At 40.4% G+C, this 12379-nt stretch overlaps 1 protein-coding gene across 3 annotated transcripts; it reads left to right on the top strand.

The window, feature by feature from the left end:
* Positions 1 to 646: 646 nt before the first annotated feature.
* LOC113525372 (C-type mannose receptor 2-like) lies at positions 647 to 8791 on the top strand. Of its 3 annotated transcripts, XM_026911868.3 has the most exons (6): positions 647 to 775; positions 6318 to 6378; positions 6716 to 7087; positions 7438 to 7770; positions 7857 to 7948; positions 8134 to 8791. In XM_026911868.3, the coding sequence occupies exons 2-6, from the start codon at positions 6342 to 6344 to the stop codon at positions 8257 to 8259; spliced, it is 960 nt and encodes a 319-aa protein (XP_026767669.1). In that variant the 5' UTR covers positions 647 to 775; positions 6318 to 6341; the 3' UTR covers positions 8260 to 8791. The 3 variants fall into 3 exon arrangements, with proteins under 3 accessions (XP_026767669.1, XP_034166734.1, XP_053095514.1); XM_034310843.2 differs by lacking the exon at positions 7857 to 7948; XM_053239539.1 differs by lacking the exon at positions 647 to 775 and having other exon boundaries at positions 5955 to 6378.
* Positions 8792 to 12379: the final 3588 nt, after the last annotated feature.

Genomic DNA, 12379 nt, shown 5'->3' with positions numbered 1-12379 from the left:
CAGTAATGAAGACTACAGCAGGGAGTGGAAATTTTTCCCTACAAAGCCATAGCTATGGAACTGCCTGTTCAGCATTCAGACACAGTCTCAATATTTAGGTCACCTATTTGAAAACCTATTTGGTTTATCATGCTTTTAGTTAAATAGCTTTTCTCTTTGATACATATGCAGATCAGGAGGTTCATGGAATGATACAAATGAATTGAACTGAATTGAAAGTTGGGACAAAGACGGATGTTTCATTAAATCTTAACAGATGGCTCAGACTGGTACTGATCTCTCAAAGACATGTAAGAATGATTAAAGTCACACAGAAGATCTATAGGAGTATAAATATAAGCACTGAGATACACTCCGTAAATGGCCTTTTTAAAATCGTGTGATTAGTGTGATATGGAAAGAAAAACAAAAGAGCACTGTTCTTCATGTGACTGAGAATGACACTGCAGGATGTAATCAGACTGTCAGCAGGAACTACACAATAGTGGGGCTGCAGTATCACATGCTATCATGCAAATCACATGCTATGGAGTTCACAGTCATGGTGTTACACAACACTGTCCACCACCATCATCACCACAACTGGGGTGTTGGTGCTGTGCCCTGTACATCACAGATTTCCATCCAATCTGATTTGGAAAGTAGGGAGAGGATGACGTTGTGGCTTGCATTAGTCATTAAGCCTAAAAGAAGACAAATAGCAAATAGTTTATCAGATACTGCAGAAAGCTTCTGAAGGACATCGAGTTAATTGTTCACCACCTTCACATTTCAGGTGTGTTGATTTTGATATGTTGAGCTGGATAATTTCTTATCTTTAGGGTTTTTTTGTTTGTTTTTTAGTATTTTTTATTACTTATCTTTTCAGAGCTGGGCTGTGCAGACATAATTAAATTAAAAAAATAATTTTTAACTACAATTAAACTACAATTAAAAAGAGGCTCATAGATCAAGGTTTAAGGAATACTGACTATAGCATAAAAATAAAAACCACTGATAAATTTACATTAGATAATTTAATGGTGTGTGATATCTTTATTTGTATAGACTTTTTAAATTTTAATGTTAAATTTTCAAATCATTACTACAAAATTTTTATAATTTCTTTTTGGAACACTCTTCATGAGTTTAGGGTTGATGTTAGAAAAAACTTTTTCCACCAGCTGAGCTGTAAATAGTCTTAATTTCTTTAAATTAAATAACTACATTTAAATTTATATCATTTAAAATAAATGTAAATAAAAATATACTAATTTAAATAAAACTGCAATTATTGAGCCATAATAGTTTTATGACTAAACATAAAAAGACTACAAACAATGCGATGGAGTCGGAGACGGATGCAAATGCAGTTGAATGTTTATCAAAGAAACTAGCAAACAGATGAAAAACATGAAAGAAAAACCATAAACAGAAACAGGCAAAAAGTCAGGCGATCAGCAAACAACTCTGTTACAGCAATTCCAAAAATCCAGAAACCAGACAACAAGGCAGGATAAAAAAAAAGAATATCTTTGCACAGAATACAAGGTTTGGTAAGTCATGTAAAGGGACATTGAGCATTAGATCACGACAAGTCTTTGGAGAGAGTCTGTATTTATGAGGTGTGTGTGTGATTGGGATCGGGTGTGTATAATTACAACTTTGGTGAATGAGATGGTGGAGTGTTGTAGTGCAGAGGATTGTAGTCCGTGGCGGTCATGTTTGATGTGTTCTGGGAAGTGCAGTTCTCACTGACTCCAGCATTGACACGACAACATGATGTGCAGTTAGGACATTTTATTTTATATATTGTTAAATTATGAAGTAACAAAAAAAAATCTTCTTTCCTTTTGTACAAATTAAAAAAAAAAACTAAAACTGAGAAGATTTTTAAATATTACTCCTTAAATGTGAAACACCATAAATTATAAAATGGCTTGCCTCCTGACAACTTTTGAGCAACACTTCAGTCTTGTTTGTAAATTATCCAGGCAAAATCCCTCAGCCATTCAAGATTACAGGGAATATAAAAAGTCTACACACCCTGTTAAAATGGCAGGTTTTTGTGAGGTAAAAAAATGAAACCAAGACAAACCATGTCAGAACTTTTTCCACCCTCAATGTGAAATTACAACGTATAAAAATTAAATGAAAAACAATCAGAAAGGTTTTAGGGAAAAATAGAAAAAATTTTAAAAAGTTACAATAACCTGGTTGCATAAGTATACACACCCTTTAATAATTGTGGATGTGGCTGTGTTCAGAATGAACCAATCACATTCAGTCGCATGTTCAAAAGTAATTATCATACAGCTGACATCAATGAATTTATTCTGATTCACCCCAAATAAAGATCAGATGTTTCTGTAGGATTTTCGTCACATTTTCTTGGTTTCATCCAACTGGTGAAGCCATGGCCTGCAAAGAGCTTACAAAGCCTGTACAGGGTCCCACTTTCAAAAGATATCAATCAGGAGAGAGGTACAAAAAATTTCCAAAACATTAGATGTGCCATGTAAAACCGTGAAGGCCATCATCAACAAGTGGAGAAAATGGAGCACCACAGCGACATCACCATGAACAGGATGTTCTTCCAAAATTTATGAAAAGACAAGACAAAAACTTAATAGGGAGGCTGCCAAGACACCTATGGCAACATTAAAGGAGCTGCAGGAATATCTGACAAGTACTGATTACTCTCTGCATGTGACCACAATCTCTCATATTCACATGTCTGGGCTATGGGGTAGGGTGGCTGGGTGGAAGCCCTTTCTCACAAAAAAAAAAAATCCAAGCTCATACCAGTCGATTTTAGTGCAAAACCTTCAGGTGTCTGCTAGTAAGCAGAACAATGACCCAAAGCATACATCCAAATCAACAAAGGAACGGCTTAACCAAAAGAAGATCAATGTCTCTGAATGGCGGAGCCAGAGCCCAGACCTGAATCCAACTAAAAATCTGTGGGGTGACCTGAAGAGGGCAGTGCACAGGCGATGCCCTTACAATTTGATGGATCTATAGAATGTTTTTGCAAGAAAAAGTGAGAAAATATTGACCAATCAAGATGTGCCAGGCTGATAGACTGTTAGCCAAAAAGACTGAGTGGTGTAATAAAATCAGAAGGTGCTTCAGCAATGAAATAGTTTAGGCATTAGTATATATTAGTGCAACAACCGACCTGCATGAAGATCTGCTGGAGAAGCTATGCAATCTTGGCTTGCTGCTGGGACCAGGCCTCCAGCCCTTGGCGTCACCTGATGCCAGTGGCGGGGGAGGGGGCGTCATAATACGATGATGCGGAAGCGCGCCAAGCGGGCGGGGGTCCGTGCTAGGCTAAAAACAAACCCTAGACTCCCAGCTCTCCCGTCCATCCTGCTCTCCAATGTCTGTTCCCTGGACATTAAATTAGACTACATCTGACTCCAGCAAACTACGTGGCGTGAGTTTAGAGACTGCTGCGTCTTTGTTTTCAAGGAAATGTGGTTGAGCGACAGAGTTCCAGACACCGCCATTCAGCTAGATCGGCAGGCCTCATTTTGTGCCAACAAAAACGCAGCTCTGTGCGGTAAGACTTGCGGTGGTGGCTAGTGTGTTTACATCAACAAGGAATAGTGCAAGAACTCTGTGCTAGTTTCTAGTTACTGCTTATCGTTGGTGGAGTTTGTGACTGTTAGATGCAGACCATTTTATTTGCCACAGGAATTCACCACTGTCCTTATAGTCGGAGTATAAATTCCCCTCAGTGCTAATGCTAAGGAGGCGCTCTGTGAACTGTATGGGGCTATTAGCAAGCTACAAAATTCTCACCCTGACAGATTGTTTATTGTTGCCAGAGATTTCAACCATGCAAATCTCAAGTCAGTGCTCCCTAAATTCCATCAGCATATGGACTTTGCAACGAGAGGGGAGAACATGCAGGAGCTCGTTTACACAAACTTCCCTGGTGCGTACCGGACGGAGCCCCGCCCCCATCTTGGCTACTCAGACCACATTTCGGTTATGTTAATCTCAGCATACAGACCACTAGTCAGATACTCCAAACCGGTTATGAAGCAGATGAAAACCCGGCCAGCAGAAGCTTTCTCTGCTTTTCAGGACTGTTTTGAGCACCCTGATTGGTACATGATCAGGGAAGCTGCAACCGATGGTGACTTCACCAATGCATGGCATCAGTGTCCAGCTACATCAGCAAATGTATTGATGACTTCGCTGTCTCCAAGATCTTCACCACACACTCCAACCAGAAGCTGTGGATGACCTCATAGGTGCATGCGCTGCTGAGGACCCCAGATGCGCTGAACACCTTCTACGCTCGGTTTGAGGCACAGAATGACGTGACAGTGAGGAAGACCACTCCTCCTCCCAACGACCAGGTGCTGTCTAACCATGGCTTATGTGAAGTAAAACTACACAGAGTGAACCCGCGGGAGGCTGCTGGATCAGACAACATTCCCGACAGAGTGCTCAGAGGATGTGCAGACCAGCTAGCAGATGTTCTCACTGACATCTTCAACATCTCCCTCAGCAGAGACATCATTCCAACGTGCTTCAAGGCCACCACCATCGTCCCTGTGCCGAAGAAGTCTTCAGTGTCCTGCCTCAATCACTACCGTCCCGTTGCACTCACACCCATCATAATGAAGTGCTTCGAGAGGCTCATCATGAGGCACATCAAGATCCTGCTGACCCTCTCACTGGACCCCCTGCAGTTCACATATCGTCCCAACCATTCAACAGAGGACACCATCACCACCACCACCACCCTCCATCTGGCCTTAACCCACTTGGACAAAAAGGACACATACATTCGAATGCTGTTCTTAAACTTCATTTCAGCATTCAACACAATCATTCCTCAGCACCTGTTTGGAAAGCTGAACCTGCTGGACCTGAACACCTCCCTCTGCAACTGAATTCTGGACTTCCTGTCTGGAAAACCTTTGTCAGTCAGGATCGGGAACAGCATCTCCAACACCACCACACTGAGCACCGGGGCCCCCCAGGGCTGTGTGCTCAGTCCACTGCTGTGCACTCGGCTGACTCACGACTGTGTAGCAACGTACAGCTCGAACCACATCATCAAGTTCGCCGATGACAAAACCATGGTGGGCCTCATCAGCAAGAATGACGAGTCAGCATACAGAGAGGAGGTGCAGCAGCCAACAGTCTGGTGCAGAGCCAACAACCTGTCTCCGAATGTGGACAAAACTAAACTAAACTAAAAAAAGAGATGGTTGTTGACTTCAGGAGATCACAGAGCGACCACTATCCACTGAACATCGATGGCTCCTATGTGGAGATCATCAAGAGCACCAAATTCCTTGGTGTTCACCTGGCGGAGAACATCACCTTGTCCCTTAACACCAGGTCCATAACCAAGAAAGCCTAGCAGCGTCTCTACTTTATACAAAGGCTGAGGAAAGCCCATCTCCCACCCCCATCCTCACCATATTCAACAGAGCATCCTGAGCAGCTGCATCACTGCCTGGTTTGGAAATTGCACCAGCTCGGATCTCAAAACCCTGCAGCAGATAGTGAGGACAGCTGAGATCATCAAGTTCTCTCCTCCCTCCATTGTGGGTCAACCACATTGTGGCATTGTGGTTGACCCCACACACCCCTCTCACACACTCTTCACCCTCCTGCTGTTTGGCAAACAGTACAGAAGCATTTGGGCCCTCACGACCAGACTGTGCAACAGTTTCTTCCCCCAAGCCATCAGACTCCTCAATACGCAGAGTCTGGACTGACAACGCACACACACACACACACACACACACACACTCATACTCATACTCAACTGAACATCATTCCACCCCCTTTGCAATTTTTGCACATTTCTGTATTTACTGCCTACATTTTTTGCTGCTACTGTATTTATAAAAATATTGTATATAGTTCCTGACTTTACTATACTCTCTACCTGGCTGCTACACTAATAACTGCTATGTCCATACATAGTATAAGCTTATCTGTCGAATACTATGTAATGTAAATATTTCTAAGATTTTACTTTTCACAAGTTGTTGCTAATAATATTATTTGTAATGAAAACCTTTGTGTTAAACTGAAAAATAATGCCAAACAGAAGCATTTTCACTAGTGTTCTCAGACGTTTGGACCCGACAGTATATCAAGGGGCAACGGGGCCAGTGCTCAGATACCCACAGCTCCCCTTCTGTAGACTAATGTATGTTATTCTTGGACTTTTATTATTGTGATTGTGAATAAAAACTGCACTGATTCATGTTCAACTTCAAATATCATGATATATATTGATGTGATACGTGTACTTTTCAGTTTTTTGATCAGGACTGCTGATTCTTATTTCTTAGTGAGTTCCTAAGGACACATCAGTGATGGAGCAATGTCTGTTCATACTCTTGTTTCTCACAGGTGAGACAAAATAAGTTTGTGTGTGTGTGTGTGTATGAGAGAGAGAGAGAGAGAGAGAAAGAGAGTAACCTACTAGACCCAAGTTTTCCAGTGAGCTGCTCAGTGCAAGTGGTGGTTTAAATGATAGCTTGACCAGAAAGGAGGCATATGGTAGCCTTCATCCTCCTAAACTGGTAGCCTTACTGTCAGTTTCAGCATTCTTGAGTTTTGTACTCAAGAAAAGAAAAATAAGAAAAAGATCTTTCACACTGAAAACCTAAAATTAAAAAATGAAAGTTACTGAAAGTTCTGCCACAGACCTAATATTAAATAAAACCTTTAAAAATCTCCTCCACAGGAGTCTTCCCCCTAGTCCAGTCTGTCCCCCAGAGATACTATCTGATCCAGCAGGGGAAAACATGGAGTGATGCTCAAGCATACTGCCGGATCAACCACAATGACCTGGCTATCATTGAAAGTAATGACAACATGGTTCAACTACAGAATGAAGCACAGAGACAACAATTCAGTTCCAGTGCTTGGATTGGAATGTACAATGAGATCAACAGCTGGCGATGGTCCCTTGGAAATGAGATACTGGGAAGTATGACAGATTGGCCTAAAGGACAGCCTAACAACAAAAATGGACATCAGGAGTGTGCTGCAATAAGTCCATGGGGTTGGGACGATAGGCCATGTACATTCACATTACCCTTTGTGTGCTTTGATGGTGAGAAACTACATATTTTCTATTATATAAAAGAATGTTGCCTTAAGAAAAATTTCTAAACTGTTTCTTCACTTTGTTCATTGAACTTAGGTGTGTTCTCAAGTACAGAATAAAATTCAACAGCAAATCATAGAAAAAACTTCAACTATCAGAAAAGACAATCGATCTTTATGAACTTTTACTGCACACGGGAAATGGTTTACTGTTACACTTTACAAAACATGCAGTGTTTCTGATTTATTTTCACATTCATCAGTTTCTGTAAAAAGTGCTTTTACATTTTAACCTTTTTGTATTATCATTTCCTGAATATTCATGTTGAGTCATGTGGGGTTATATTATTGTCACAGACAGTAAAGCTGACAGTCAGAGGTATATTTACATCTCCAATCTTGTGACATGGCCTGAAGCCCAGAGTTACTGTAGACACCATCACACAGACCTGGCCAGTGCAAGAGATGCAAAAGAAAACTTACTTATACAGGCACTGGTCCCTGAATGGACATGGTTTGGTCTGTTCAGAGACTCCTGGAAGTGGACAGACCAAACCAACATCTCTACCATCAGCTGGATGTCAGGAAAACCTGATAATGCCCTGGGGAATGAAAATTGTGGCTATTTATATAACAGTCAGGCTGCTGATGCACAGTGCTCAGACATAATGCCTTTCTTCTGTTACTCAGGTGAGTTAAAGTTTTATTAATTCTCACATTTAGACAAATATTCAAAAATTGTGTGTTCATGTTTGTGTTTGAATTGATACATCCAGTAATCACTGGAAAAAATCAGATCATAAGGGTGAAGATCCAGTCGAATCAGGAAGTGAATAATTTTACAGTAAAGATTGCCACCTTGAAGGAGGTGGGTCTCATATTCCACACGACCCCTTATAATGTACATTTCCTTTCTCAAGTTCTGATGTATTTACACTGTAATATATGTATCTGACTATTGTGTTCAGTTTCTGTGCCATTTTTACAGGTTTTTCCAGTATATTGTCTCTAACCACCAATATTTAGTAATAAAAGTCTTATTGTATTCTTCAGATAAATCAGAAACTGATGGCAGAGAACATCACAGTGAAATGGAGGGAGCAACCAGATGGAGTGGTGTTTCACAAGAAGAAAGAAAATAATACTATAGAAGCAAAAGAAGACTGTAGTGTCCAGTAACATAATTCCGTAGTGCACTAACAATTTTAGTCTGAGCAATATGTTCACTTTGAGAAATTTTATGAGATTTAGTTAACAGTTAAAGTGACAATGAAGGGGGGAAAACACATTTACACTACCTTTCTTTTTCAGTTAATGTCTAAGATAATATATGTATTTTTCATTTCTTTGTCTTAAATGTCTTTTTACCCTAAAGGTAGTCGATCAGCTGAAATGTGTTCGGGTGTTTGCTTCTTTAGTTTTACACTGAAGCTATGACACTAATGTAGCTCTTTATATACTCACATTTGTAAGATCCTTAATCTTGTATAACACTTATTATAGTCATTCACACTGCTCATCTCTCTTGCTTACTCCTGAGCTCCATTTCCGAGTGTTCCGCCATGTTCCTTTTTTGCTCACTGGGTTCTAACACTCTGATAATGTCTGTAAAGCTGCTCCGGAACAGTCTCTGAAACAATACTGTAAAAATCTCTATAAAACTCCATATTAACAAATCATGTATTCATTATGACACACCTTAACTATTAAATAAAATAGACTATTAAATAATATTCTACATTTATTTATTGAGAGTTCTTGGAATTGACATAATAGCTACACAATGAAACATCAGGCATTTTTTACAAAGCAAGGTTTTATAAAAATTAGCTGTTCACCAGTAAGAATCACCAGTGACTCAGCTGTTTGGACATCTAGGGGATGTTCATTCCATCACCTAGGCACCAGAACAGAGAAGTCTTGATGCAGTCCTTCCTTGTACCCTGAGATATGGTGGGACCAGTCGAGCAGTGCTAGAGGATCGGAGGGAGCGTGGTGCAGTGCGGAGTGTGATAAGTGCTTTGAGGTATGTGGGTCTGTTTTTGGCTTTGTATGCAAGTATCAGTGTTTTAAATCTAATGTGGGCACCTACAGGAAGCCAGGGGGGATCATAGCAATGGGGTGGTGTGGGAGAAATTGGGAATTGAATTCAGTTCAATTCAATTTTATTTGTATAGCGCTTTTAACAGTGGACATTGTCACAAAGCAGCTTTACAGAAATAAATACATTCAAAATAAATTAAACCAAAATAAATTGTAAATGTATGAATTTATCCCTAATGAGCAAGCCAGAGGCTACTCCCCTGAGACGATATGAGGAAGAAACCTTGAGAGGAACCAGAATCAAAAGGGAACCCATCCTCATCTGGGTGATGATGGATAGCACAATTATAAATAAATCCCTTCCATAACTGTGTACTACATGGACAAATAGTGCAATTGTGCAACCAGTAAATTCATTACAGTTTTCACATGAAGTCTAGTTTGTTGAACCTATCCACTGTCCATTGATGGAGACCTGACTGCAAAACTGCTCGCAGCAACAGCAGTCCCAAAGCCACCACAGCAATCGCAGTCCCAAGCCATGACAGTACAACTCCCCATATGAACCCTCCAGATCTGCTCCTTTACCTAAGAAAAAACTATTCACAAAAGGCTTGACTAAGCAAATATTTTTTCAGCCTAGGCATAAACACTGAGACTGTGTCTGAGTCCCGGCCACTAACTGGAAGGCTGTTCCATAACTTTGGAGCTTTGTAAGAGAAAACTTTACCCTCTGCTATAGACTACACTATTCAAGGTACCAACAAATAGCCTGTACCTTTTGATCGAAGTAGGCATGGCGGATCATAAAAGACCAAAATTTCAGGTACTGAGGCTGAAATCAAGTCGTGCAGCTGCATTCTGGATCAGTTGCAGAGGATGAATGGTGCACAGAGGTAAACCTGCCAGGAGGAAGCTGCAGTAATCCAGTCTCAAAATGACAAGGGACTCTGGTTAGAAATGGATGAATCCCTTTAATGTCATAAAGAAGAAAATGGCTTGAGCATGTCAGTTAATCAATGTGAAGCTAGAAGATCAGTTGATTGTCCATGGTTACCCCTAAGCTGCATGCAACCTGGCTAATTCCAACCTGGCTTCACCAGGAGTACACTCCTTTGTATACTCACTGACATACGGTACGTCCCTGCTCAATCAGCGCACTTCCGGTGGCATACCAGGGGTCCAGATCAGTATTCTCTAATTCTGTAATGGTTTGTAAAAGGGAGAGCCAGAAGGTAACACAGACATGAGGGAGTCCTGGGACATAAAGCAGCCAGCCACTCCACCATCAACAAACCTTACTGAATGCGTGGGGATTCTTTACCTAAGAAAAAACTATTCACAAAAGCTTGACTAAACAAATATTTTTTCAACCTAGACTTAAACACTGAGACTCTGTCAGAGTTTGGAACCCTAATTGGAAGGCTGTTCCATAACTGTGGGCTTTGTAAGAGAAAGCTCTGCCCCCTGTTGTCATCTTCAAAGAGCCTGCAACTTTTGATCAAAGTAGGTGTGGCTGATCATAAAAGACCAAAAGTTCATTCAGGTACTGCAGGGCAAGACCTTTCAGTGCTTTATAGGTCAATAGTAATATTTTATAATCAATGCTGAATTTTAGTGGGAGCCAATGAAGTGTAGATAAGATAGGGGTGATGTGGTCATATCTTTTGGTTCTAATAAGGACTCTGGCTGTTGCATTCTGGACTAACTGGAGCTTGTTTATGCGTCTACCGGAACATCCAGACAGCTAGGCATTGCAATAAACCAATCTAGAGGTAACAAAGCATGAACTAGTTTTTCTACATGAGCATCAAATGAAAGACTGGAGTCAATAATCACACCAAAGTCTTTTACTGCTGCACATGATGATTTCATGAATGTTCTTCCTATGTAGGTATGAGCATAGCTGCTGTGCTACAAATGTTTCTAGGATCTTGGAAATAAAGGGAAGATTTGATATTGACCTATAGTTAGATACTATAGATGATGCATGATCCCTGCTTTGCGATAAATAGGACCAACACCATAGTATGAAAAACATCCCCATACCATAATTTTTGCACCACCATGCTTCACTGACTTCACAGTGTACTGTGGCTTGAATTCATTACCCAGGGGTCTCCTGATGTATTGTAAATGACTACTAGACCCGAAAAGAACAATTTTACTCTCATCAGTCCACAGAGTGTTACATCATTTCTCTTTGGGCCAATCGATGTTTTCCTTGGCAAATTTTAACCAATTCTGCACATGCCATTTTTTCAACAATGGTGCTTTATGGGAAATTCTTGCTGTTAGTTTAGCTTCAATCAAATGTCTTCTGACTGTAACAGTACTTGGAGGTAATTTTAAATCATCTTTGATCTTTCTGGAGGGGATGATTGGCTGAATCTTTGCCATTCTGACTATTCTTCAATTTGTTTTAACAGTAGTTGCTCGTTTTCTTCTGTGTTTCAGGTTTTTGTTGCCATTTTAAAGAATTTGAGATCATTTTAGCTGAGCATCCTATAATTTGCTGCACTTCTTTATACGTTTTCCCCTCTTCAATCAACGTTTTATTCACATTACATTGTTGCTGTAGAGCCAAAATTCCTCCAAGGCATTGTGCCAGTCTCATAAGCAGCTACAGGAAACTTCTGGTGGAGACTGTTGCTGCTAAAGGAGGATCTACAAGTTACTAAATTCAAGGGATCACTTACTTGTCCCATCCTGCACTGTGAATGATTATTCAATGTGCTCAATAAAGACTTGAAAAATACTAGTTAGTGTGTATCAGACTGTGTTGTCTAGAATTGTGGCATAGGTGAAGATCAGACCACTTTTTATGAATAACTTCTCTGGGTCAGATGGTCAATCAAGGTCGACAACTGTGGGAGATTTTTCAAGAAAAATATGTATAGTAGCTGATGGGATTGTACACTAGATGTAGTGTGGCAAAGCGCATATTATTTTAAGCATTTACAAGGAAAAGCTCAGCATGTTTGTGTTGCATGATTACCAATTTTAATGATCATAGGAGACAGAGTTTGTTACCTTCTCACCCCCAGTTCAGCTTAAAGATGATCATTCACAATTTACAAAACTCCTGTTCAAACTGGGAATATAAGGGCCGTGCATTGCAGTGCCTTTTCTGTCAACACAGTGGGTATAACTGCAGTCTTCTCTTCTGAGAAATGAATCACACATCCTGAGGATCCTGACAGCATGAGGTTACAATAGTCCAACCTGGGTTAATAATCATGAAGTAGTTTTTCTG

The sequence above is a fragment of the Pangasianodon hypophthalmus genome, chromosome 14, assembly GCF_027358585.1.
Source record: "Pangasianodon hypophthalmus isolate fPanHyp1 chromosome 14, fPanHyp1.pri, whole genome shotgun sequence".
Taxonomy (NCBI): Eukaryota; Metazoa; Chordata; class Actinopteri; order Siluriformes; family Pangasiidae; genus Pangasianodon; species Pangasianodon hypophthalmus.
Note: the sequence above shows the minus strand (reverse complement) of the source record. Positions and strands in the feature narration are given on the sequence as shown.